Source organism: Sebastes umbrosus, chromosome 2 (assembly GCF_015220745.1).
Source record: "Sebastes umbrosus isolate fSebUmb1 chromosome 2, fSebUmb1.pri, whole genome shotgun sequence".
NCBI classification, from domain to species: domain Eukaryota; kingdom Metazoa; phylum Chordata; class Actinopteri; order Perciformes; family Sebastidae; genus Sebastes; species Sebastes umbrosus.
The window spans coordinates 4,675,617-4,698,946 of record NC_051270.1 but is presented as its reverse complement, the minus strand read 5'-3'; the positions used below and the strand labels follow the sequence as shown (position 1 = coordinate 4,698,946).

Sequence of the window (23,330 nt, the reverse complement as noted above, 5' to 3'; positions counted from 1 at the left end):
GTGGAAAAAAATGGTACAATTTTGCATCAAATCTGTGTAACAAATGGTATCAACCCAAAAATTGCTGCAACAAGTTATGAGACATAATAAAGCATGGGAATAGCCATAATATTCTTTGATAATAATGTTTTAAACCGTTATACACTTTCAGAATTCATTTTAATTCATTCATTCATTCATTCATGTTTATTTCTGATTAATGACTAGAACATCTTGACACACAGTGCTGAGCTGCATCTCAAACTAATCTTCAGGTTCTCAGCTTTCAGATGATGTACACCACTTCTATGTGACATCTACTGTTGACCTGCTATCTCCCCCTAAAGACCTCCTGTACCCCCCTAAAAAAGACAAAAATGGGTCTAGTGTGGGTCTCAGATGGTTAAACAGCATCACACTTCCACAGACATAAAATTATGTAAATGACAGCTACAAAGTTATAGCATACAAATGCCACATTTAAATGATATGTAATAGCTGTAATAACATTGGCAGTGTTCACATGTAAAAGGTACAAAAGTATAAAGTATTTAAAGGTAACTTAACAAAATACATTACATGACACTTGTGTACTATTATAATTAACTGTACGTGTAAGTATAACTTACAATCGAAGCTTTCCGGGGCTCAAACAGAGGAAGGAAAGGATAAAGTAGCAAAGCTGTATGCTGACCACATGTAATGTAAAAAAAATTCCTGATTGGAATCTCTGAACTATGACCTGGCTGAGTCACATGACAAAATCAACTAATGAAAACAAAAGCAGGCGGTAAACAAAAGAATAATGAATGACCACTAGAGGATGCAAAATTCTTACAGAACGTGAAAATCCCCATCTGGTATTGATTAAATACCACTATCAGAATAACTACATGTCTGAACACAAGGGGAACTAAGTTCAGTCCGTTTCCTCAGCACTCTTGAGAAGAACTGTCTCAGACAAAGACAGGCCTCAGGAAGGTCTTTGCTGACCCAGAACTTGTGAACTTGAGTTCGACCTTCCTGACTTCATCATCTTGGTCAAGGAATGTCTTTGTGACTACAGCCATGGGCCACTCGTTCCACTTCACCTGGTTATCCTTAAGCAGGACAAGGTCACCTTTCATAATATTAAACCGTACATGCTGCCACTTGCTACGATTTTGAAATGGAGGAAGGTACTCACGTTTCCATCTGTTCCAAAAGGTAGTGATGTTACGTGTTGTGCCGAGGCTTCAGAGCGTGTGCCGAGTAATCTAGGAAGTTCTCCGCGATGCGCCTATAGAGGCTTGTATCGTTTTAGACCAATGACGTCATTGATGACGTCCGAAGCCTCGCTGCCCGGCCATACCGCTTATAGTTAGTGATGTTAAATACTGTGCCGAGGCTTCGGAGCGCGTGTCGAGTAATCCAGGAGGTTTTCCACGATGCAACATTAAACCGGACCTGGTTCAACACTCACAACACACGTGGTGCATCTTGCCAACCGTACGGGGTGTACAGCCATGTTGATGGAGCACGTGATTGGCTTGTTCACGCCAAACCACACCCTCCATGTAATGGCCATCATGGCTGAATGGGGAAATGCTAGTAGGATATCCTACTTTGTGAGACGACTGTGGTTAACCAAGATGACAATGGATAGGCATATTTAATCAACGCATCCAGGCTGTTAAATATTGGTTCACTGTAGCCAGACTACTTCAAAAGAGCCAGAGAAAGCTTGAATCTCAGCTGTATCTTTCAATAAAAGTGTTGCAATAGAAGAACTCACACAACCAATATTTCAGGATTTATGTTTTATACAAAAATGTAAAGTCTCCTTGGAGACTAACAGAAATTGCCAAAACTGACTATATTTCAAGTCATCTCGGCGGGGCATTGGGTTAAGTTTTCAACTAGCAATAACCACGTCTCAGATAAACTTCATAGACTATGAAATTGCCCCTGCAGAAGGATGTTGATTGCATTGACAACATTAAACCGGACCTGGTTCAACACTCACAACACACGTGGTGCATCTTGCCAACCGTACGGGGTGTACAGCCATGTTGATGGTGCACATGATTGGCTTGTTCACGCCAAACCACACCCTCCATGTAATGGTCATCATGGCTGAATGGGGAAATACTAGACCCAATGGACAACATACTTTGTGAGACAACTGTGGTTAACCAAGATGACAATGGATAGGCATATTTAATCAACGCATCCAGGCTGTTAAATATTGGTTAACTGTAGCCAGACTACTTCCACACAACCAGAGAAAGCTTGAATCTTAGCTCTATTGTTCAATAAAAGTGTTAAATTACTCAAACAACTAATATTTCAGGATTTATGTTTTATACAAAATTGTAAAGTCTCTTTGGAGACTAACAAAAATTGCCAAAGCTGACTATATTTCAAGACATCTCAGCGGGGTATTGGGTTAAGTTTTCAACTAGCAATAATCACGTCTCAGATAAACTTCATAGACTATGAAATTGCCCCTGCGGAAGGATGCCAATTGCATCGACAACATTAAACCGGACCTGGTTCAACACTCACAACACACATGGTGCATCTTGCCGTACGGAGTGTACAGCCATATTGATGGTGCACGTGATTGGCTTGCTGACTCCAAACCACACCCTCCATGTAATGGCCATCATGGCTGAATGGGGAAATACGAGACCCAATGGACAACATACTTTGTGAGACTACTGTGGTTAACCAAGATGAGAATGGATAGGCATATTTAATCAACGCATTCAGGCTGTTAAATATTGGTTCACTGTATCCAGACTACTTCAACAGAGCCAGAGAAAGCTTGAATCTTGGCTCTATTGTTCAATAAAATTGTTAAATGACTCGCTCAACCAACATTTTAGGATTTATGTTTTATACAAAAATGTAAAGTCTCCATGGAGACTAACAAAAATTGCCAAAGCTGACTATATTTCAAGTCATCTCGGCAGGGTATTGGGTTAAGTTTTCAACTAGCAATAATAACGTCTCAGATAAACTTCATAGACTATGAAATTGCCCCTGCGGAAGGATGTTGATTGCATCGACAACATTAAACCGGACCTGGTTCAACACTCACAACACACATGGTGCATCTTGCCAACCGTACGGGGTGTACAGCCATGTTGATGGTGCACGTGATTGGCTTGTTCACGCCAAACCACACCCTCCATGTAATGGCCATCATGGCTGAATGGGGAAATGCTAGTAGGATATCCTACTTTGGGAGACGACTGTGGTTAACCAAGATGACAATGGATAGGCATATTTAATCAACGCATCCAGGCTGTTAAATATTGGTTCACTGTAGCCAGACTACTTCAAAAGAGCCAGAGAAAGCTTGAATCTCAGCTGTATCTTTCAATAAAAGTGTTGCAATAGAAGAACTCAAGCAACCAGTATTTTTGGATATATGTTTTATACAAAAATGTAAAGTCTCCTTGGAGACTAACAAAAATTGCCAAAGCTGACTATATTTCAAGTCATCTCGGCAGGGTATTGGGTTAAGTTTTCAACTAGCAATAATCACGTCTCAGATAAACTTCATAGACTATGAAATTGCTCCTGCGGAAGGATGTTGATTGCATCGACAACATTAAACCGGACCTGGTTCAACACTCACAACACACATGGTGCATCTTGCCGTCCGGAGTGTACAGCCATATTGATGGTGCACGTGATTGGCTTGCTGACTCCAAACCACGCCCTCCATGTAATGGCCATCATGGCTGAATGGGGAAATACGAGACCCAATGGACAACATACTTTGTGAGACTACTGTGGTTAACCAAGATGACAATGGATAGGCATATTTAATCAACGCATTCAGGCTATTAAATATTGGTTCACTGTATCCAGACTACTTCAACAGAGCCAGAGAAAGCTTGAATCTTGGCTCTATTGTTCAATAAAAGTGTTAAATTACTCAAACAACTAATATTTCAGGATTTATGTTTTATACAAAAATGTAAAGTCTCCTTGGAGACTAACAAAAATTGCCAAAGCTGACTATATTTCAAGTCATCTCGGCGGGGTATTGGGTTAAGTTTTCAACTAGCAATAATCACGTCTTAGATAAACTTCATAGACTATGAAATTGCCCCTGCGGAAGGATGACAATTGCATCGACAACATTAAACCGGACCTGGTTCAACACTCACAACACACGTGGTGCATCTTGCCAACCGTACGGGGTGTACAGCCATGTTGATGGTGCACGTGATTGGCTTGTTCACGCCAAACCACACCCTCCATGTAATGGCCATCATGGCTGAATGGGGAATTGCTAGACCCACTGGATATCCTACTTTGTGAGACGACTGTGGTTAACCAAGATGACAATGGATAGGCATATTTAATCAACGCATCCAGGCTGTTAAATATTGGTTCACTGTAGCCAGACTACTTCAAAAGAGCCAGAGAAAGCTTGAATCTCAGCTGTATCTTTCAATAAAAGTGTTGCAATAGAAGAACTCACACAACTAATATTTCAGGATTTATGTTTTATACAATAAAGTAAAGTCTCCTTGGAGACTAACAAAAATTGCCAAAGCTGACTATATTTCAAATCATCTCGGCAGGGTATTGGGTTAAGTTTTCAACTAGCAATAATCACGTCTCAGATAAACTTCATAGACTATGAAATTGCCCCTGCGGAAGGATGTTGATTGCATCGACAACATTAAACCGGACCTGGTTCAACACTCACAACACACATGGTGCATCTTGCCGTCCGGAGTGTACAGCCATATTGATGGTGCACGTGATTGGCTTGCTGACTCCAAACCACGCCCTCCATGTAATGGCCATCATGGCTGAATGGGGAAATGCTAGTAGGATATCCTACTTTGTGAGACGACTGTGGTTAACCAAGATGACAATGGATAGGCATATTTAATCAACACATCCAGGCTGTTAAATATTGGTTCACTGTAGCCAGACTACTTCAAAAGAGCCAGAGAAAGCTTGAATCTCAGCTGTATCTTTCAATAAAAGTTTTGCAATAGAAGAACTCACACAACCAATATTTCAGGATTTATGTTTTATACAAAAATGTAAAGTCTCCATGGAGACTAACAAAAATTGCCAAAGCTGACTATATTTCAAGTCATCTCGGCAGGGTATTGGGTTAAGTTTTCAACTAGCAATAATCACGTCTCAGATAAACTTCATAGACTATGAAATTGCCCCTGCGGAAGGATGACAATTGCATCGACAACATTAAACCGGACCTGGTTCAACACTCACAACACACATGGTGCATCTTGCCGTACGGATTGTACAGCCATATTGATGGTGCACGTGATTGGCTTGCGGACTCCAAACCACGCCCTCCATGTAATGGCCATCATGGCTGAATGGGGAAATACTAGACCCACTGGATATCCTACTTTGTGAGACGACTGTGGTTAACCAAGATGACAATGGATAGACATATTTAATCAACGCATCCAGGCTGTTAAATATTGGTTCACTGTAGCCAGACTACTTCAAAAGAGCCAGAGAAAGCTTGAATCTCAGCTGTATCTTTCAATAAAAGTGTTGCAATAGAAGAACTCACGCAACCAATATTTTTGGATATATGTTTTATACAAAAATGTAAAGTCTCCTTAGAGACTAACAGAAATTGCCAAAGCTGACTATATTTCAAGTCATCTCGGCGGGGTATTGGGTTAAGTTTTCAACTAGCAATAATCACGTCTCAGATAAACTTCATAGACTATGAAATTGCCCCTGCGGAAGGATGTTGATTGCATCGACAACATTAAACCGGACCTGGTTCAACACTCACAACACACATGGTGCATCTTGCCGTCCGGAGTGTACAGCCATATTGATGGTGCACGTGATTGGCTTGCTGACTCCAAACCACGCCCTCCATGTAATGGCCATCATGGCTGAATGGGGAAATACCAGACCCAATGGACAACATACTTTGTGAGACAACTGTGGTTAACCAAGATGAGAATGGATAGGCATATTTAATCAACGCATCCAGGCTGTTAAATATTGGTTAACTGTAGCCAGACTAATTCAAAACAACCAGAGAAAGCTTGAATCTTGGCTTTATTGTTCAATAAAACTGTTAAATTACTCAAACAACTAATATTTCAGGATTTATGTTTTATACAAAAATGTAAAGTCTCCTTGGAGACTAACAAAAATTGCCAAAGCTGACTATATTTCAAGTCATCTCGGCGGGGTATTGGGTTAAGTTTTCAACTAGCAATAATCACGTCTCAGATAAACTTCATAGACTATGAAATTGCCCCTGCGGAAGGATGTTGATTGCATCGACAACATTAAACCGGACCTGGTTAAACACTCACAACACACGTGGTGCATCTTGCCAACCGTACGGGGTGTACAGCCATGTTGATGGTGCACGTGATTGGCTTGTTCACGCCAAACCACACCCTCCATGTAATGGCCATCATGGCTGAATGGGGAAATGCTAGTAGGATATCCTACTTTGTGAGACGACTGTGGTTAACCAAGATGACAATGGATAGGCATATTTAATCAACACATCCAGGCTGTTAAATATTGGTTCACTGTAGCCAGACTACTTCAAAAGAGCCAGAGAAAGCTTGAATCTCAGCTGTATCTTTCAATAAAAGTTTTGCAATAGAAGAACTCACACAACCAATATTTCAGGATTTATGTTTTATACAAAAATGTAAAGTCTCCATGGAGACTAACAAAAATTGCCAAAGCTGACTATATTTCAAGTCATCTCGGCAGGGTATTGGGTTAAGTTTTCAACTAGCAATAATCACGTCTCAGATAAACTTCATAGACTATGAAATTGCCCCTGCGGAAGGATGACAATTGCATCGACAACATTAAACCGGACCTGGTTCAACACTCACAACACACATGGTGCATCTTGCCGTACGGATTGTACAGCCATATTGATGGTGCACGTGATTGGCTTGCGGACTCCAAACCACGCCCTCCATGTAATGGCCATCATGGCTGAATGGGGAAATACTAGACCCACTGGATATCCTACTTTGTGAGACGACTGTGGTTAACCAAGATGACAATGGATAGACATATTTAATCAACGCATCCAGGCTGTTAAATATTGGTTCACTGTAGCCAGACTACTTCAAAAGAGCCAGAGAAAGCTTGAATCTCAGCTGTATCTTTCAATAAAAGTGTTGCAATAGAAGAACTCACGCAACCAATATTTTTGGATATATGTTTTATACAAAAATGTAAAGTCTCCTTGGAGACTAACAAAAATTGCCAAAGCTGACTATATTTCAAGTCATCTCGGCGGGGTATTGGGTTAAGTTTTCAACTAGCAATAATCACGTCTCAGATAAACTTCATAGACTATGAAATTGCCCCTGCGGAAGGATGTTGATTGCATCGACAACATTAAACCGGACCTGGTTCAACACTCACAACACACATGGTGCATCTTGCCGTCCGGAGTGTACAGCCATATTGATGGTGCACGTGATTGGCTTGCTGACTCCAAACCACGCCCTCCATGTAATGGCCATCATGGCTGAATGGGGAAATACCAGACCCAATGGACAACATACTTTGTGAGACAACTGTGGTTAACCAAGATGAGAATGGATAGGCATATTTAATCAACGCATCCAGGCTGTTAAATATTGGTTAACTGTAGCCAGACTAATTCAAAACAACCAGAGAAAGCTTGAATCTTGGCTTTATTGTTCAATAAAACTGTTAAATTACTCAAACAACTAATATTTCAGGATTTATGTTTTATACAAAAATGTAAAGTCTCCTTGGAGACTAACAAAAATTGCCAAAGCTGACTATATTTCAAGTCATCTCGGCGGGGTATTGGGTTAAGTTTTCAACTAGCAATAATCACGTCTCAGATAAACTTCATAGACTATGAAATTGCCCCTGCGGAAGGATGTTGATTGCATCGACAACATTAAACCGGACCTGGTTAAACACTCACAACACACGTGGTGCATCTTGCCAACCGTACGGGGTGTACAGCCATGTTGATGGTGCACGTGATTGGCTTGTTCACGCCAAACCACACCCTCCATGTAATGGCCATCATGGCTGAATGGGGAAATGCTAGTAGGATATCCTACTTTGTGAGACAACTGTGGTTAACCAAGATGAGAATGGATAGGCATATTTAATCAACGCATCCAGGCTGTTAAATATTGGTTAACTGTAGCCAGACTACTTCCACACAACCAGAGAAAGCTTGAATCTTGGCTCTATTGTTCAATAAAAGTGTTAAATTACTCAAACAACTAATATTTCAGGATTTATGTTTTATACTAAATTGTAAAGTCTCCTTAGAGACTAACAAAAATTGCCAAAGCTGACTATATTTCAAGTCATCTCGGCGGGGTATTGGGTTAAGTTTTCAACTAGCAATAATCACGTCTCAGATAAACTTCATAGATTATGAAATTGCCCCTGCGGAAGGATGCCAATTGCATCGACAACATTAAACCGGACCTGGTTCAACACTCACAACACACATGGTGCATCTTGCCGTACGGAGTGTACAGCCATATTGATGGTGCACGTGATTGGCTTGCTGACTCCAAACCACACCCTCCATGTAATGGCCATCATGGCTGAATGGGGAAATACGAGACCCAATGGACAACATACTTTGTGAGACTACTGTGGTTAACCAAGATGAGAATGGATAGGCATATTTAATCAACGCATTCAGGCTGTTAAATATTGGTTCACTGTATCCAGACTACTTCAACAGAGCCAGAGAAAGCTTGAATCTTGGCTCTATTGTTCAATAAAATAGTTAAATGACTCGCTCAACCAACATTTTAGGATTTATGTTTTATACAAAAATGTAAAGTCTCCTTGGAGACTAACAAAAATTGCCAAAGCTGACTATATTTCAAGTCATCTCGGCGGGGTATTGGGTTAAGTTTTCAACTAGCAATAATCACGTCTTAGATAAACTTCATAGACTATGAAATTGCCCCTGCGGAAGGATGTTGATTGCATCGACAACATTAAACCGGACCTGGTTCAACACTCACAACACACATGGTGCATCTTGCCGTCCGGAGTGTACAGCCATATTGATGGTGCACGTGATTGGCTTGCTGACTCCAAACCACGCCCTCCATGTAATGGCCATCATGGCTGAATGGGGAAATACCAGACCCAATGGACAACATACTTTGTGAGACAACTGTGGTTAACCAAGATGAGAATGGATAGGCATATTTAATCAACGCATCCAGGCTGTTAAATATTGGTTAACTGTAGCCAGACTAATTCAAAACAACCAGAGAAAGCTTGAATCTTGGCTTTATTGTTCAATAAAACTGTTAAATTACTCAAACAACTAATATTTCAGGATTTATGTTTTATACAAAAATGTAAAGTCTCCTTGGAGACTAACAAAAATTGCCAAAGCTGACTATATTTCAAGTCATCTCGGCGGGGTATTGTGTTAAGTTTTCAACTAGCAATAATCACGTCTCAGATAAACTTCATAGACTATGAAATTGCCCCTGCGGAAGGATGTTGATTGCATCGACAACATTAAACCGGACCTGGTTAAACACTCACAACACACGTGGTGCATCTTGCCAACCGTACGGGGTGTACAGCCATGTTGATGGTGCACGTGATTGGCTTGTTCACGCCAAACCACACCCTCCATGTAATGGCCATCATGGCTGAATGGGGAAATGCTAGTAGGATATCCTACTTTGTGAGACAACTGTGGTTAACCAAGATGAGAATGGATAGGCATATTTAATCAACGCATCCAGGCTGTTAAATATTGGTTAACTGTAGCCAGACTACTTCCACACAACCAGAGAAAGCTTGAATCTTGGCTCTATTGTTCAATAAAAGTGTTAAATTACTCAAACAACTAATATTTCAGGATTTATGTTTTATACTAAATTGTAAAGTCTCCTTAGAGACTAACAAAAATTGCCAAAGCTGACTATATTTCAAGTCATCTCGGCGGGGTATTGGGTTAAGTTTTCAACTAGCAATAATCACGTCTCAGATAAACTTCATAGACTATGAAATTGCCCCTGCGGAAGGATGCCAATTGCATCGACAACATTAAACCGGACCTGGTTCAACACTCACAACACACATGGTGCATCTTGCCGTACGGAGTGTACAGCCATATTGATGGTGCACGTGATTGGCTTGCTGACTCCAAACCACACCCTCCATGTAATGGCCATCATGGCTGAATGGGGAAATACGAGACCCAATGGACAACATACTTTGTGAGACTACTGTGGTTAACCAAGATGAGAATGGATAGGCATATTTAATCAACGCATTCAGGCTGTTAAATATTGGTTCACTGTATCCAGACTACTTCAACAGAGCCAGAGAAAGCTTGAATCTTGGCTCTATTGTTCAATAAAATAGTTAAATGACTCGCTCAACCAACATTTTAGGATTTATGTTTTATACAAAAATGTAAAGTCTCCTTGGAGACTAACAAAAATTGCCAAAGCTGACTATATTTCAAGTCATCTCGGCGGGGTATTGGGTTAAGTTTTCAACTAGCAATAATCACGTCTCAGATAAACTTCATAGACTATGAAATTGCCCCTGCGGAAGGATGTTGATTGCATCGACAACATTAAACCGGACCTGGTTCAACACTCACAACACACATGGTGCATCTTGCCAACCGTACGGGGTGTACAGCCATGTTGATGGTGCACGTGATTGGCTTGTTCACGCCAAACCACACCCTCCATGTAATGGCCATCATGGCTGAATGGGGAAATGCTAGTAGGATATCCTACTTTGGGAGACGACTGTGGTTAACCAAGATGACAATGGATAGGCATATTTAATCAACGCATCCAGGCTGTTAAATATTGGTTCACTGTAGCCAGACTACTTCAAAAGAGCCAGAGAAAGCTTGAATCTCAGCTGTATCTTTCAATAAAAGTTTTGCAATAGAAGAACTCACACAATCAATATTTCAGGATTTATGTTTTATACAAAAATGTAAAGTCTCCTTGGAGACTAACAAAAATTGCCAAAGCTGACTATATTTCAAGTCATCTCGGCAGGGTATTGGGTTAAGTTTTCAACTAGCAATAATCACGTCTCAGATAAACTTCATAGACTATGAAATTGCCTCTGCACAAGAATGCTGATTGGATCGACAACATTAAACCGGACCTGGTTCAACACTCACAACACACGTGATGCATCTTGCCAACCGTACGGGGTGTACAGCCATGTTGATGGTGCACGTGATTGGCTTGTTCACGCCAAACCACACCCTCCATGTAATGGTCATCATGGCTGAATGGGGAAATGCTAGACCCACTGGATATCCTACTTTGTGAGACGACTGTGGTTAACCAAGATGACAATGGATAGGCATATTTAATCAACGCATCCAGGCTGTTAAATATTAGTTCACTGTATCCAGACTACTTCAACAGAGCCAGAGAAAGCTTGAATCTCAGCTGTATCTTTCAATAAAAGTTTTTCAAGTTCTCTCCATGAACATGATTTAGATCTGATCCTAGTGTTGGCTTTTCCTGCCTCAGCGCAGGCTTTGCAGCATGTAACTTGTCGTCTCCCGCAGCCGGAGAGAACAAGGAGACACCGGCACCCGGTCGGTAACTAGACGACAACGTTTCTCCCTGCAGAGCTCCGTCACTTCACAAGACACGGAAAACCTCTGTTGGTCTGGAGGAGCTGCAGCATTTATTTCTGCACAAACGTCCACTGTACATTCACTAGATATTCTCAGAGCTAAACTAACTCTTCTGTAGTGTGTAGTGAGCGCGCGTTCACGTCTAGAGGTAGAGCGAGCTGAGCGAGAACGCGCTCTCTGTCTGAGTGAAGGTAAGCAGGCAGAGGAGCAGAGGCAGCAGCCACACGCGAACGCACATATGCGAGCGCGCATGTGTCCCGACCCGGTACATTTATCCACTTAAAAAGTTACAAACAGTCCCTTTAAGTGCTACTCCTATAAAGGTACTATAATTCTCAACTACGGGGCCTGGGCCCACTGGTGAGCCTCAGAGCGACACCTGGTGGGCCGCGGAGGTTCTGCCAAGTAGTTTGATTAACCTCTTCAAAAACCGACAACCGCTATTCTGTCTTTCAGAGGTTGAGGCGGGCTCAGTTTTAAAGCTAAAGTGAAGATACTGGTATTATATGACACTAGAAAAACCTAAAGAATCCATTGGTACCAACCATGTAGCTTTTTGGGAAGGAGGCTAAATATTGCTCCAACGATATCTGAATACAAATGCAGTTATTTGCTTATCGTCATCAGACAGGTGGGTGCCGAGAGGGCACTTTTATAGAATGGCCATTTCATACTCTTGGCCTTTATTTTGATATATTTACTTTTCATATTTACCTTCATTCCTTCAAAATTGGACTGTTTTTGGTATTTGGTCTTATGTTTTATTCTGACAACAAAAAGGGAAAAATGGCTTTTTTGGTTTTAAACCAAAAAAAGGAAAAAAACATGGCATTTCTGGGGGTTTCTTCTTCATTTTTAAATTACAAATGAATTTCGGATTATCCAATGATACCCGGACCCTGACCTGATTGGTCCTAATATCTTTACTTTTGTTTCTGATATCTCATATGATCTCATCATGTATTATGGTTATGTATGTAAATATGATGCTACGGACATGTGCAATAACAGATGTTGGTCACTTTGTGCAATAATCTGGCAAAACTGGCATCTCACCAATATACATATTGTATTTATATATCGTATTATCTTTTACATTTATATTGTATTATCTCTTTATTGTATTATCTTTTCATTAGCACCTATGGGATTGTCACAATCTAATTTCATTGTAATACACAATGACAATAAAGGGCTTGAATCTTGAATCTAGTGATGGTATTTGCATGTTTCTCTTTCTTGGTTAGAATAGAAGGCATTCAAACTGACAACATCACACTGACATCTAGTGGAATAAAGCCACAGTGCATCTGTGATTTCTTATGTAGTAAAGTAAAGGAGAAGCCAGTGCATGGACGGAGTTACACTCTTACATTACATATTAACACTAATAAGATATCATGGAATCATTTGTCACAATGGTTTTGTGTACTGCAATTTAAAAAAAAGAGGCTTGTCACTGAAAATCCACAACACAACAAAAGACCGTTTAATTAAAAGTCCTCAGATACAGTCATTCATGGAAAATATGTAGCAGCATTTTATTTTTAAAAAGTCAAATAGAAATCTTACATTTTGGTGGTGGGGAAAACAAACCGCAGGTTGAGATAAAAATAAAAGTTAAATACAATCAATACTTTAGCTTCTGAAGCCTGGCTGGTTCACTTGTCCATTTAGGTAGCCAAGCTACTGGTCCCTAAGCAAAAGAGTAGAACCAAAAACAAGAGCACACACACTATTTCACACAGACATTCATACATACACATGCACACCGTCTTCCCCCCTCCATCATGCAAAGCCCACTTTTATAGCAGCACAGAGAGCCAAATATGGCCCTAGGAATAGTTTTTTGGGCAAATGAGGCCACTGATAGATTAAAAACAGCACTCATCCTCCTTCCCCAAACTCTCTCACACACACACACACACACACACACACACACTCACTCTAAATCAAGTAGAGACTCTGTAAAATGTCCATTCAATTTGGCCTCTGCATAGAAAAATAAAAATGGCAACCACAAAATGTAGGTGTGGTTGGTAATTAATGCAAGCATTTGGGTGCAATTCTATTCAAAAACAAAAATCTTCTGGAGCCGTCCCATCCCTAACAGCCCTTTGCTTTGTGTTTTCATCTAAACTGGAGGGTTAAATAGCTAGGATTCCTGTGGGGATAGGGCCCATCCAAAACCATTTGCTCACTGTGTGTCAGTGTTTCCCCAATTTAGTCAAAGTCGTTGTGTGCACCCACTACAGAGACATTTAAAAAGCATCTGGATCCAAGTAATTAGCACGACTTTGAAAGGAAAAAAAATACAATTTCCATCAATGTTTTTCACTGAACATCCATCGTACATGCGTGTACTGGTACTGCAGAGGCGCCGCTGTTCAGAGTCAAGTTGCTGTCATCTTGTGTCGTCAGTTTCAGTGTTTAATTCACTACTTTGGAAGGTGCAGTTCTGGGGATGGAGTACAAATCCTGGGCCTGATTTTCAACATAGCGGCATCCACTCGGTCCAGCTCTTCGGTTTTCTCGCTGCTCTGGGGTGGAGTCAGGACGCCTGAAGGTACCGGACAGTTGCCGTGACGCTCTAACTCCACATCCTGGTAAGAGAAGGCCTTGTCCTGTACACAGCAGAAAATAAACAGATTAACTATGTGGTCAGTAGACATCTGAGTTTGAGTCATGCTTAGTGCATGACTTTGTAACATCACAATTGGAAGACAATCAGGATCATTTTTACTCTTGCTAGTTTCTCAGCATTACCGACCCTGCCTTTAAGCTCACAAATTTAAAATAAAAAAACTGCAAAACTTGCAAATAGTTATTTTCATGGGCAGTGTTTTTTTTCCAGGATTTTCTAATTTTATCGCTGCTTTTTAATCATTAAAACTGAGAAACAAACATTGCAAAACTTCCACTTACCATCCATGTAATGTAGGAGGCATGGGTCTGGATGTTGTGCATGTCATCTGCGGCGATTCCTGTGAACGTTTTCATAGACGACCCACCAACCTCCCGCAGCGCCATGGCGAACGGCACCATCCATCTCACGCACTGCTCGACCTCCACCCTCTTCAGAGCTACAAGAACAGAAGGATGAAGGAAGTGAAACGTCATGGCAACACAACCAGGGTAACACCAGCAGGATAAAAAAAAAAAAAAAACATTAAAAATACTGGTGTGTTTTAAATAAAACGTTTGCTCAAGAAGAGTAAATCTCTAAATAAGAAGAGTTTGGTTTCTTTACCGGAGACATTTTCCACCAGCTCCAGAGAGGAGAAGTGAAACAGGGCTGAAGCAGCAAGGATGCCATTGGAAAACTCAAGGCAACGCACATCTAGCATACACAGGTCCAACAACTAGAAGAAAAAAAAAGAGAAAACAACTGTAATTAATCAGAGCATACCTCAAAATGAGCACTGCAAATACTCCTAATAAGCCAGGACAGAATCATCTGTGGTATTTACATAAATACTGTGTGTATTCCTTTACTTTCTTTCTTTGAAAGATTAACATTTCTGAATAAAGTATAGTGTTTTTGCTTTTCAAAGCTGCGCTGTGGAGCTGATGTCTCTGTAGGGCAGCAACAAGTAGAACGACAATGTCTTAGTCGAGGTATAGTATGTACTGGTGATCACTGGATTGGACTAATGGCGGGTTCAGACTACACGATATCAGCCAGATTATAGCCCGACACGGCAAAAGTAGGGTGTCGACTTGGATCGGGAACGACAATGGGCGCCGGCCACGAAAATCGATCGGTTTATCTCGTGCAGTGTGTCACCTAGAACGCCTCATGACGTCCAAGCAAAAAGACTAGCATTGTTTGTTTTTCTTCTGCAACGTGTTCCCTCACGTCCGTGACTGAGCACAGAGCGCTCTTCAACTGTAAACATGGCGAGGCGAAAGAGGAATGATGATGATGGTGCTGTTAGGTGGAACTGCGAAACAGAGTCGCAGTCTCACTTTTTTTTAGGCTTTTCCGAACACAAGACAGCCAGCATCACTCACACCGCTAATGTTTGTTTACATTCTTGTTTCTGGAAGTCGGTTCCTAGCGCCTTCTTTCCAATGACATCACGTGTGTCCTGAAAGAACGGCAAGCTATGATTGGTCGAGGACCAACGTGTAGTCTGTCATGTCTCTCAGCCGAGTCACTTTATGACTCTATAAACGGCCTAATCTGACACAGTGACCATCGTAACAGACAAAAATATCATGTACAGCATGCATTTACCATCCCGGCAGGTCGGTGATGCCTTAACTTTGCATTTTTTAGAAACTAGAGCTGGATTTTTACACACCATTGAAGACATACAGTACATGTAGTGTATATAGTTAATGTGAGAGAAACACACACTTAAGTCACTCCTGACAACTAATATGGTTGAAATGTTTGTCAAATTAAACCGAAGTGTGCAGACCTACTTAAAGTCTCCCATTTCTGTCATTGTTCTGTATGATTGAAGTACCTAACTGATATATCATTTTATTAGGAAGGCAAAAACACACACACACGCATATACAACGTACCTCTGCGATTTGTGTGAAGGTATTCTGGGGGTATTTGGGGATGAGCAGCTCGTCCGTCTCTTTCAGGTAGGCCACCTGCATGTAAACATTGAGCCAGGAGATGGGAGTCTGTGGACTGAGACTCCAATTCAGCTCCTGTTTTAGAAAGGAAAGAGGGAGCAGACACCCTGAAGTAAAACCATCAACAACAGCAACACGACTACTTGAAACATATATCTAAATAAACTCATGATTGTCCAGGGTTCCAGGGTTGTGACAACAAACCAACCACCGTTTGGACAGACATGCATTTCTAAAATAATACAAGAAAAGGAAGAGGATACGCAACGTCTACCATTGGTGATTTAGGCAACCAAGAGCCAATGATTACAAGAAGCTTACTACTTATATACTTAAGATCTACCAAAATCTCATCAGTGGGGTGAGATTGGGCATGTGATATTTGGACAAATGCAGACCATGTTTCATGGATCAATGAGTAACGTGTGAGAGGTCTTTACCTTCATAATAATGATTTCCATACTGAGAATCTCATCTTCCGTGCAGGCTTCGTCTGTAACATAGGCAAACTGGTGGACCTTGGGAGGATACATCTCCTGAGGGGACGCAACAAAACACAGGAGACAAGCATTATTACAACCAATCATACCAACCAACATGTTGTAAAATGTTGCAGGAGAAAGGGGCAATGCAACTCAGATGATCTACCTAAAGCAAGCCCACTACAAACAGGCTGCCTAACAACCAGGCCAATTGTGATGATCCCACTTCACATCCTGCACAGTCCTCCCGACCCTTCTTACCTCTACTTTGGCAGCAATGAAGAGACAGGTGATGCCTATGAGCTGCAGCGTTGACTTGAAGACATTTCTCTGTGTGGCCATGAAGCGATCAAAGTAGTCCTGAGCGAGATGGTAGGATTCCCTGTGCAGTTTGTACACCTCGCTGACCTAAAACATGCACACAAACAGAACATCAGTGCACTGATTTGGCCTCCCGTGACTTCAAACCATATTCATTATGAGATGTGTCGGTGGTTTGTTCCGCTGGCAAATGCCGTCCAATAACCTTGTATTTTGAAGTTATAAAAAATGTTAATAAAATGTACCCGAATTTAGGCTATTACTACCGACATTCCTGTAGTATTACTTCACAGCGTCTTCTGTATTAGCCGTGTGTTTACTACGTGTTTATTTGCATAGAGAGCGGGGGAAGTGAGATCGGATCACAAGTGGCCACTCAAGATACATGTGGAGAAAGCATTCTAATGCCAGGTGTGAACAGATGTACTTAAAGCTGTCTACTTGTGTTCTGATCACTGAGGACGCATCTTAATTACAAGTCTGAACAGGGCCTAAAGCCCTTTCTTACCACGCCCGTTCAAGGCGGGGCTGTTGCGTCGTTATTGCGCCGAAATGGGGGGCATTGTTGCTCCACCACTAAGCTGGCAGCGGAGGTAGTAACATAGTCGAATCAACGTCTGTGTAAAAGGGACACCAGGCAAGGCAGGACTGCGCGCGCACACACACACACACACTAAACACCGACGCAATTGTGTTACACATCAAGCCGGTGTGCTATCTGAAATCACAACAGGGCCGTATCATACCAGCTTTGATAGATTCAGTGTAAAAAAAGCAAAAAGAACTATCTCAGTGTTTAAATTTACACTTTACTCTTTTGAAACCGGCCTCAGATCTCACATCAGTCTGATGAGGCCCCACATTATTTCTATGGCAGCCCTTATCACCATTATTCACCCTTTGATATGAAGAGGAACCAAAGTCAAAGGGCTAAAGCTGATAAGAGTCTTTACTGAAGTGATCAGGCCAATCAGATTAGTTGATCTCTTTCAGAGACTTCATAAGTCATTACAGACATTTTTTTCACAGCCACACAAGACACTTTGGAGTATTACTTGACTGTTGTTCCACAGGATGTTTACTTATAATTACCCACAATACACATTTTCTCAGTAACCAGATTATGAGTCCACGTCAAAGCAGTAAGAGAGCCTACTGTCCTATGCCGTAGTTTTCCACTAGCATCAGTACATTACTGTAAGAGTTAGTTCTACGGTCATAGAACTAAATAGTTATAAATACAGCCTTTGCTTTTTCCCCTCACAAATAAAAGCTGAAATGACCAAAATGAAAGTCATTATATGCTTTGTTTACAATGGTGTTGACAAGGAGCGAGATGTTAAACCGGTCACTAAGACATGATACAGACCTCCATGAGCCAGTCCAGGAGAACGGCCCTCATCTTGGGCTGCAGATGAGGATGTTTCTCCATCACGTGGACGTCCCTTGTGTAGGTCTTATCCTTCTCCAACATGTTGTTCCACACCACATCCTTACTGGCCCAGCTGATGGTAAAACAAGAGATGGACACCGTGTCAAAAATCAAGGATTCATCTCTCGACTCTCCCCCCCTTGTTTTGCAACATGTTCAAAGCTGTATCACTTGCATTTGAAGTATGATTTTCCTTGGACAGATACATTACAAACGAGAAACAGAAAATATGTAGTGAACACTTTTCAATGCAGATCCTACAGGGCTGTATTTAAGCCCTAGTTAGGGGGGTAGTGATTAAAAAGGCAACAACATCTGTATGTGCTTGGATAGAACAGGAGGTTACATGATGTGGAGCCTAACCTGAAAAAAAAAAAATCAACCAAACAACAACAGTACTCACCACAGAGCAGGAAGCGGGGCACAGCGCACCGGTGTTACAAACACGTTGTTAAAGTTGTAGTGAGGGAAACCAGCGTTTATCAGGGAAACTGGTTGGTCCTCTTCCTGATCAGGTGTGGGGATACACCTCTGTGGACTGGTATAACCAGCATTAGGACTCCAGCCCAGCTTCATGGTAAAGAGGGAGAGCGAGAGATGACATGAGGAAAATGTGGGGCTAGAGTCACAGTACAGATACCTGTTGTTGTGGTACAGAGAAGGGACTATAGACACGCCTCCTAACCAGAGATCAAGTGTGAAGTGCTAGTTAAGGCAGGATTAACAATAGATCAGCCAATATGTGCTCGAGGAATGAGCAACCAAGCTTATATACCAGCAGCGTTTCTTTTGATCCAATACAGATTAGGGCTGCACGATATGAGGATCATATGCGATAATGATGTTGAATATTTCGATGACGATATTACTTGCGATAAATAAACAGATATTCAAGTGCCTGTCATTCTGCTGCTTCAGTATACTGCTAAAATACAAGAAATTGCTTGTTGAATTAAAAACAATTTCCATCATTCTTTTATTTAACAAAATGAACATTGAACTGCACATAACAGGCACCAGAAACAAAAGGATGATGAGGATTTGTTTGAGTTAGCATTGGTTGCAAGAAAAACCCAAAACAGTATATTGTGCAGCCCTAATACAGACCAAGTGGTGAAAGTCAGCAACTGGGCTACGGATACATTAACTGATCTGAGGCGTGAGTTGAGACTGGGGCGAGGCACCAAGTGTGGAAAGAGAACCAAGCCTACCTCACAATCACGCTGCTTCTTCTTTGTCATCTCCGCGACCTCGTCATCCACATCTTGTAAATACTGTGGATCAAAGAAGGACATTTATTTTTATTTTGTATGTCCACAGCATGTGAGAACCATACTTGCCTACCCTCCCAATTTCCCTGGGAGACTCCCATTTTTAATTGCCCTCTCCCGGTTTCCTCCACACTTCTCCCAATTTATGACAAACGTTTAAAACTTTTTTTCCTTTTCGTTATCTCAACCCGTTTCTGGCGCTGTACAGCGTGTATAATAAGTAGTATTCAGTTTTCTTTCCAGAGAATTATAAGTAAAATTAAAAGTAGGCCTATTTAACATAAAAATGCAGATGTAGTGTACTAAATATTTTATTTTCAGTCTTTAAAAGTCTCCAGAATGCATGAAACCAATATCCCTTTCATACTGAGGACTCAACCAGGTTTGATCGTGTGTATGAAAGAGTTAACCCGCGTTGACTGACTCGGCTTCACGACCCAGGTCCAAAGGTGGGTAGGACCAGGCTCGATTTCAATGTGAATGGCCCGCACCCGGGTCGCTAACAAACCGGGCGGGACAAAGCTATTCGGTTGCAAATGAGGGCGCACCGAGAGGTGGACGACGGACGAGAACAACATGGATGTGTGGCAAGACTTTCAGGAGCGGGAGCTGCTGGCCGTCCGCACTGAGGAAGAAATTAAGCGGTAGATGACGGGACGGTGAGAGACAACGTAGTGTAACGTTATACAAACATAACAAGGCTGCCGAATGAGAGAGGCAGCCGCCGTAATGTCACACAGAAACACACCATAATAAGCTGACCACCTCTCAATACTGCCAGCTGTGCGCTCATCTGGTTTTAAAGCGGATATTTTACATGTTCTATTTGTAACGTTACCTATTTAACTTTCCAAATAAACCTGCTAAAAGGTCCATCTGTCGCCTGTTCCATCTGGCATAAAGTAACAAATCCAGTCCGTTACATTACTTTATCGAACAATTAGCAAACTAAATGAAATATCAACTAATTTTATACATTTGGACAAGTTCACAGTTGCCACATGTCCAGCTGAAAAACTTTGATAACCCTACTATATGAAGCAAATCGATGCTGGGATGGCAGAGTGAGTGAAATATACATTACAGTCTTCAGAAGTGTCTAATCCTTTTGTAAATCTAGCCTATATTATCATATTAGATAACACAAGGTAGTCTCATAGATGATAAATGTGTACTGTAAATAGACGGAGGAAATTAAGGTTCATGAGTGTTGATTGACACTGTAAATCTGTATGTTGTCTGTTTGGTTTTTGCATACATTACAGCTCCATACATACAACATAGTTACACATTGATGATGCCACTATCATCCCCCCCTCCCCTCTCTATAATCCTCCAGACCTGTAACCCCCCCACCCCCGCTGCCCATTTCTAACCTGACCTAATTGGTATGCATTGCTCCCAGGTTGTATCTGTCCTGACCAGGGTTATCCAACCCTGAAAGTCCAATCTAAAGTCTCTGAAACTCATTTTTTTCTGGGGGAGGACGCCCAGATCCCCCACTTTGGTTTTAAAATCCTCCCTTTTTTTGAGGTCTTGGTTGGCAAGTATGATGAGAGCTTGTGGAAGGTAGAAACTGAAGTGGGGTTGTCGTTTTGTAAGCACCAACAGAAAGCATTATTAAATACAGCTATACAATAATCAGATCAAGTTGCATTGATCAGTAATACTTCAATGAAGCACAAGACTTGCCAGCAAATGAAGAATATATGTGAGTGTTGATTGATACTGTAAATCTGTATGTTTTTGCCTACATTACAGCTCAATACATACAACATAGTTCAACATTTTATAAAGCTAATAATGCTGTGTTTACTATATTTACACTGCATCCCAAAAACATGCATCATTCTGTGACATTTTAGAGAAGATTCTCAAAGAAACACCAATACAAAGCATTATTAAATGCAGCCAAATCAGCTGCATTGATCAGTAACACTTCAATGAAGGAAGCACAAGACTTGCCAGCAATGATAAATATATAAGAAAGCAGTTTTTATATATCTGGATTATTCAATTAAGGCCTACATTAGCAGCAGCCTATAGCCACCACAGCTGAAACCAGGGTTAGGTCTGCAGAAAGCCTTTTCACACTACTTACAATGGCAACATCTGCCTTCCTCTTTCTCGGTCGTAGCGTAGTTTCTTTGGGCGCAGACTTCGGTTCTGTGTCTTCCCTGTAACAACACACAACAAAACAAACTCCAAAGTCAACATACAACATTTAAAAAGGCTTGAATGAACATGTTAATGAAGCTAAAACTAAGCTCTCCTATATCTAGCATGAAGCTAACTAGCCGGATGGCATCAACTTTTCTCTCTGTCGTCACACTTTGATTAAAAACAACATATAAAACACATGAAACTCACCGTTTTCCTCGCATTATACTCAAGAGAGGGGTTATGTGTCAGCTTCAGAGTAAACCTGTGAATGAGAAAGGTTTAATTTAAAGAGGAAAACACAGTCAAACACACACTTCTCCCCAACCCCCACTCCTCTTTCTCAACTCTCCCTCCTTCTGACAAAGCCCAGCTCAGCCTGGCGGGGAAATGCAATCAGCACATTAGAAAAGTCGACATAAAAGTACCACACAAAGCACATACATTAACAAAACTAACCCACAACTAAACATCAGACCTTACAGTAGCTGCTTATGGTTGTCATTTGTCATATTTTTAAGAAGGAAGTTGGTTATTTGTCTAAATGTTGCACAGCTGTTGCTTCTTGCACATTCATGGCTGAAACAAGCTGCCTTTATTCTCTTAATTTAACAATAACAACAGCTGAAAACAAACCACATTAAGTATAAAGCATCTGCACAAATGTTTAAATCATTATCACAACCTGTAAGGTAGCATTTAAGTTAACTAGCTCGATGCTATAGTAGCTTTGCATCAAGATTACAGCTTGAAGTTCACTCTTATCCACGTTTAAACTATATAAATATGATGAAACTAACCCACCACTAAACATCAGACCTTAGAGTAGCTGCTAAACATTGTCATTTGTTGTATTTTTAAGGTTAAAGTTGGTTATTTGTCTAACTTTGCACAGCTGTTGCACATTACTGCCCCAAAAACAACAGCTGAGACTCCTTTAATCTCTCTAAAACAAGCCACATTAAGTATAAGCATGTATAAAAATGTTTAAATCAGTATGCAACTTAGTTTAGTTTAGCTAAATTAGCATTAAAGTGAAGCTAACTAACAAATGAAGTTGCAGCTCGCTTAACTAGCTCCATGTTTGCATCCACTCACCTCAAGATTACAGCTTGAAGTCCACTCTTTATCCACGTTTAAAAAGTATAAATATGATCTTGTTGTTGTCTGTCTTTCTCCTCAGGATGTGATGTGTATCCAGGCCTGGTTAGTAGTTCCTCTGAGCTGATCTGGCGCCTTGCAGAGAGAAGAACAGATGACTTAAAGCATCAACGTCAGAAAGAGGAGTGGATTTAACTTGGCGCTAAACTCCCTCACTTACACCCCCTCTTTATACTCTAAAAACACCTCTAATCACCACACTATCACCTCTACGTCGTGTTTAGACTATCCTTTGTCTATATTAATCGATAAAGTCCGTGTATGTG

At 41.1% G+C, this 23,330-nt stretch overlaps 1 protein-coding gene and 18 non-coding genes across 19 annotated transcripts; all 19 read right to left on the bottom strand.

Moving 5' to 3' along the window:
• Positions 1-1,797: 1,797 nt before the first annotated feature.
• LOC119482758 lies at positions 1,798-1,938 on the bottom strand. The gene has a single exon (XR_005205529.1). It is a non-coding gene; the product is annotated as a U4 spliceosomal RNA (small nuclear RNA).
• Positions 1,939-2,339: 401 nt separating this feature from the next.
• LOC119482752 lies at positions 2,340-2,480 on the bottom strand. Its single transcript, XR_005205527.1, has one exon. It is a non-coding gene; the product is annotated as a U4 spliceosomal RNA (small nuclear RNA).
• Positions 2,481-2,877: 397 nt separating this feature from the next.
• Positions 2,878-3,018, bottom strand: LOC119482769. Its single transcript, XR_005205534.1, has one exon. It is a non-coding gene; the product is annotated as a U4 spliceosomal RNA (small nuclear RNA).
• Positions 3,019-3,420: 402 nt separating this feature from the next.
• On the bottom strand, positions 3,421-3,561 carry LOC119482761. The gene has a single exon (XR_005205530.1). It is a non-coding gene; the product is annotated as a U4 spliceosomal RNA (small nuclear RNA).
• A 397-nt stretch (positions 3,562-3,958) lies between these two features.
• On the bottom strand, positions 3,959-4,099 carry LOC119482740. Its single transcript, XR_005205521.1, has one exon. It is a non-coding gene; the product is annotated as a U4 spliceosomal RNA (small nuclear RNA).
• Positions 4,100-4,506: 407 nt separating this feature from the next.
• On the bottom strand, positions 4,507-4,647 carry LOC119482744. Its single transcript, XR_005205522.1, has one exon. It is a non-coding gene; the product is annotated as a U4 spliceosomal RNA (small nuclear RNA).
• A 398-nt stretch (positions 4,648-5,045) lies between these two features.
• LOC119482720 lies at positions 5,046-5,186 on the bottom strand. Its single transcript, XR_005205509.1, has one exon. It is a non-coding gene; the product is annotated as a U4 spliceosomal RNA (small nuclear RNA).
• A 403-nt stretch (positions 5,187-5,589) lies between these two features.
• LOC119482709 lies at positions 5,590-5,730 on the bottom strand. The gene has a single exon (XR_005205505.1). It is a non-coding gene; the product is annotated as a U4 spliceosomal RNA (small nuclear RNA).
• Positions 5,731-6,127: 397 nt separating this feature from the next.
• Positions 6,128-6,268, bottom strand: LOC119482705. Its single transcript, XR_005205503.1, has one exon. It is a non-coding gene; the product is annotated as a U4 spliceosomal RNA (small nuclear RNA).
• Positions 6,269-6,670: 402 nt separating this feature from the next.
• LOC119482718 lies at positions 6,671-6,811 on the bottom strand. Its single transcript, XR_005205507.1, has one exon. It is a non-coding gene; the product is annotated as a U4 spliceosomal RNA (small nuclear RNA).
• Positions 6,812-7,214: 403 nt separating this feature from the next.
• LOC119482851 lies at positions 7,215-7,355 on the bottom strand. Its single transcript, XR_005205563.1, has one exon. It is a non-coding gene; the product is annotated as a U4 spliceosomal RNA (small nuclear RNA).
• A 397-nt stretch (positions 7,356-7,752) lies between these two features.
• LOC119482847 lies at positions 7,753-7,893 on the bottom strand. Its single transcript, XR_005205561.1, has one exon. It is a non-coding gene; the product is annotated as a U4 spliceosomal RNA (small nuclear RNA).
• A 396-nt stretch (positions 7,894-8,289) lies between these two features.
• Positions 8,290-8,430, bottom strand: LOC119482727. Its single transcript, XR_005205517.1, has one exon. It is a non-coding gene; the product is annotated as a U4 spliceosomal RNA (small nuclear RNA).
• Positions 8,431-8,827: 397 nt separating this feature from the next.
• LOC119482736 lies at positions 8,828-8,968 on the bottom strand. Its single transcript, XR_005205518.1, has one exon. It is a non-coding gene; the product is annotated as a U4 spliceosomal RNA (small nuclear RNA).
• A 397-nt stretch (positions 8,969-9,365) lies between these two features.
• LOC119482714 lies at positions 9,366-9,506 on the bottom strand. The gene has a single exon (XR_005205506.1). It is a non-coding gene; the product is annotated as a U4 spliceosomal RNA (small nuclear RNA).
• A 396-nt stretch (positions 9,507-9,902) lies between these two features.
• On the bottom strand, positions 9,903-10,043 carry LOC119482747. The gene has a single exon (XR_005205523.1). It is a non-coding gene; the product is annotated as a U4 spliceosomal RNA (small nuclear RNA).
• Positions 10,044-10,440: 397 nt separating this feature from the next.
• Positions 10,441-10,581, bottom strand: LOC119482799. Its single transcript, XR_005205548.1, has one exon. It is a non-coding gene; the product is annotated as a U4 spliceosomal RNA (small nuclear RNA).
• Positions 10,582-10,983: 402 nt separating this feature from the next.
• Positions 10,984-11,124, bottom strand: LOC119482724. The gene has a single exon (XR_005205513.1). It is a non-coding gene; the product is annotated as a U4 spliceosomal RNA (small nuclear RNA).
• Positions 11,125-13,107: 1,983 nt separating this feature from the next.
• On the bottom strand, positions 13,108-23,284 carry ccne1 (cyclin E1). Its single transcript, XM_037750984.1, has 12 exons — positions 23,002-23,284; positions 22,114-22,168; positions 21,845-21,920; positions 19,684-19,746; positions 18,876-19,042; positions 18,410-18,545; positions 16,981-17,127; positions 16,678-16,773; positions 16,178-16,312; positions 14,892-15,003; positions 14,567-14,724; positions 13,108-14,265 (listed from the first exon to the last, which is right to left on the bottom strand). Exons 2-12 carry the CDS (start codon positions 22,125-22,127, stop codon positions 14,080-14,082), a joined length of 1,290 nt encoding a protein of 429 aa, XP_037606912.1. The 5' UTR covers positions 22,128-22,168; positions 23,002-23,284; the 3' UTR covers positions 13,108-14,079.
• Between the last annotated feature and the right edge of the window lie 46 nt (positions 23,285-23,330).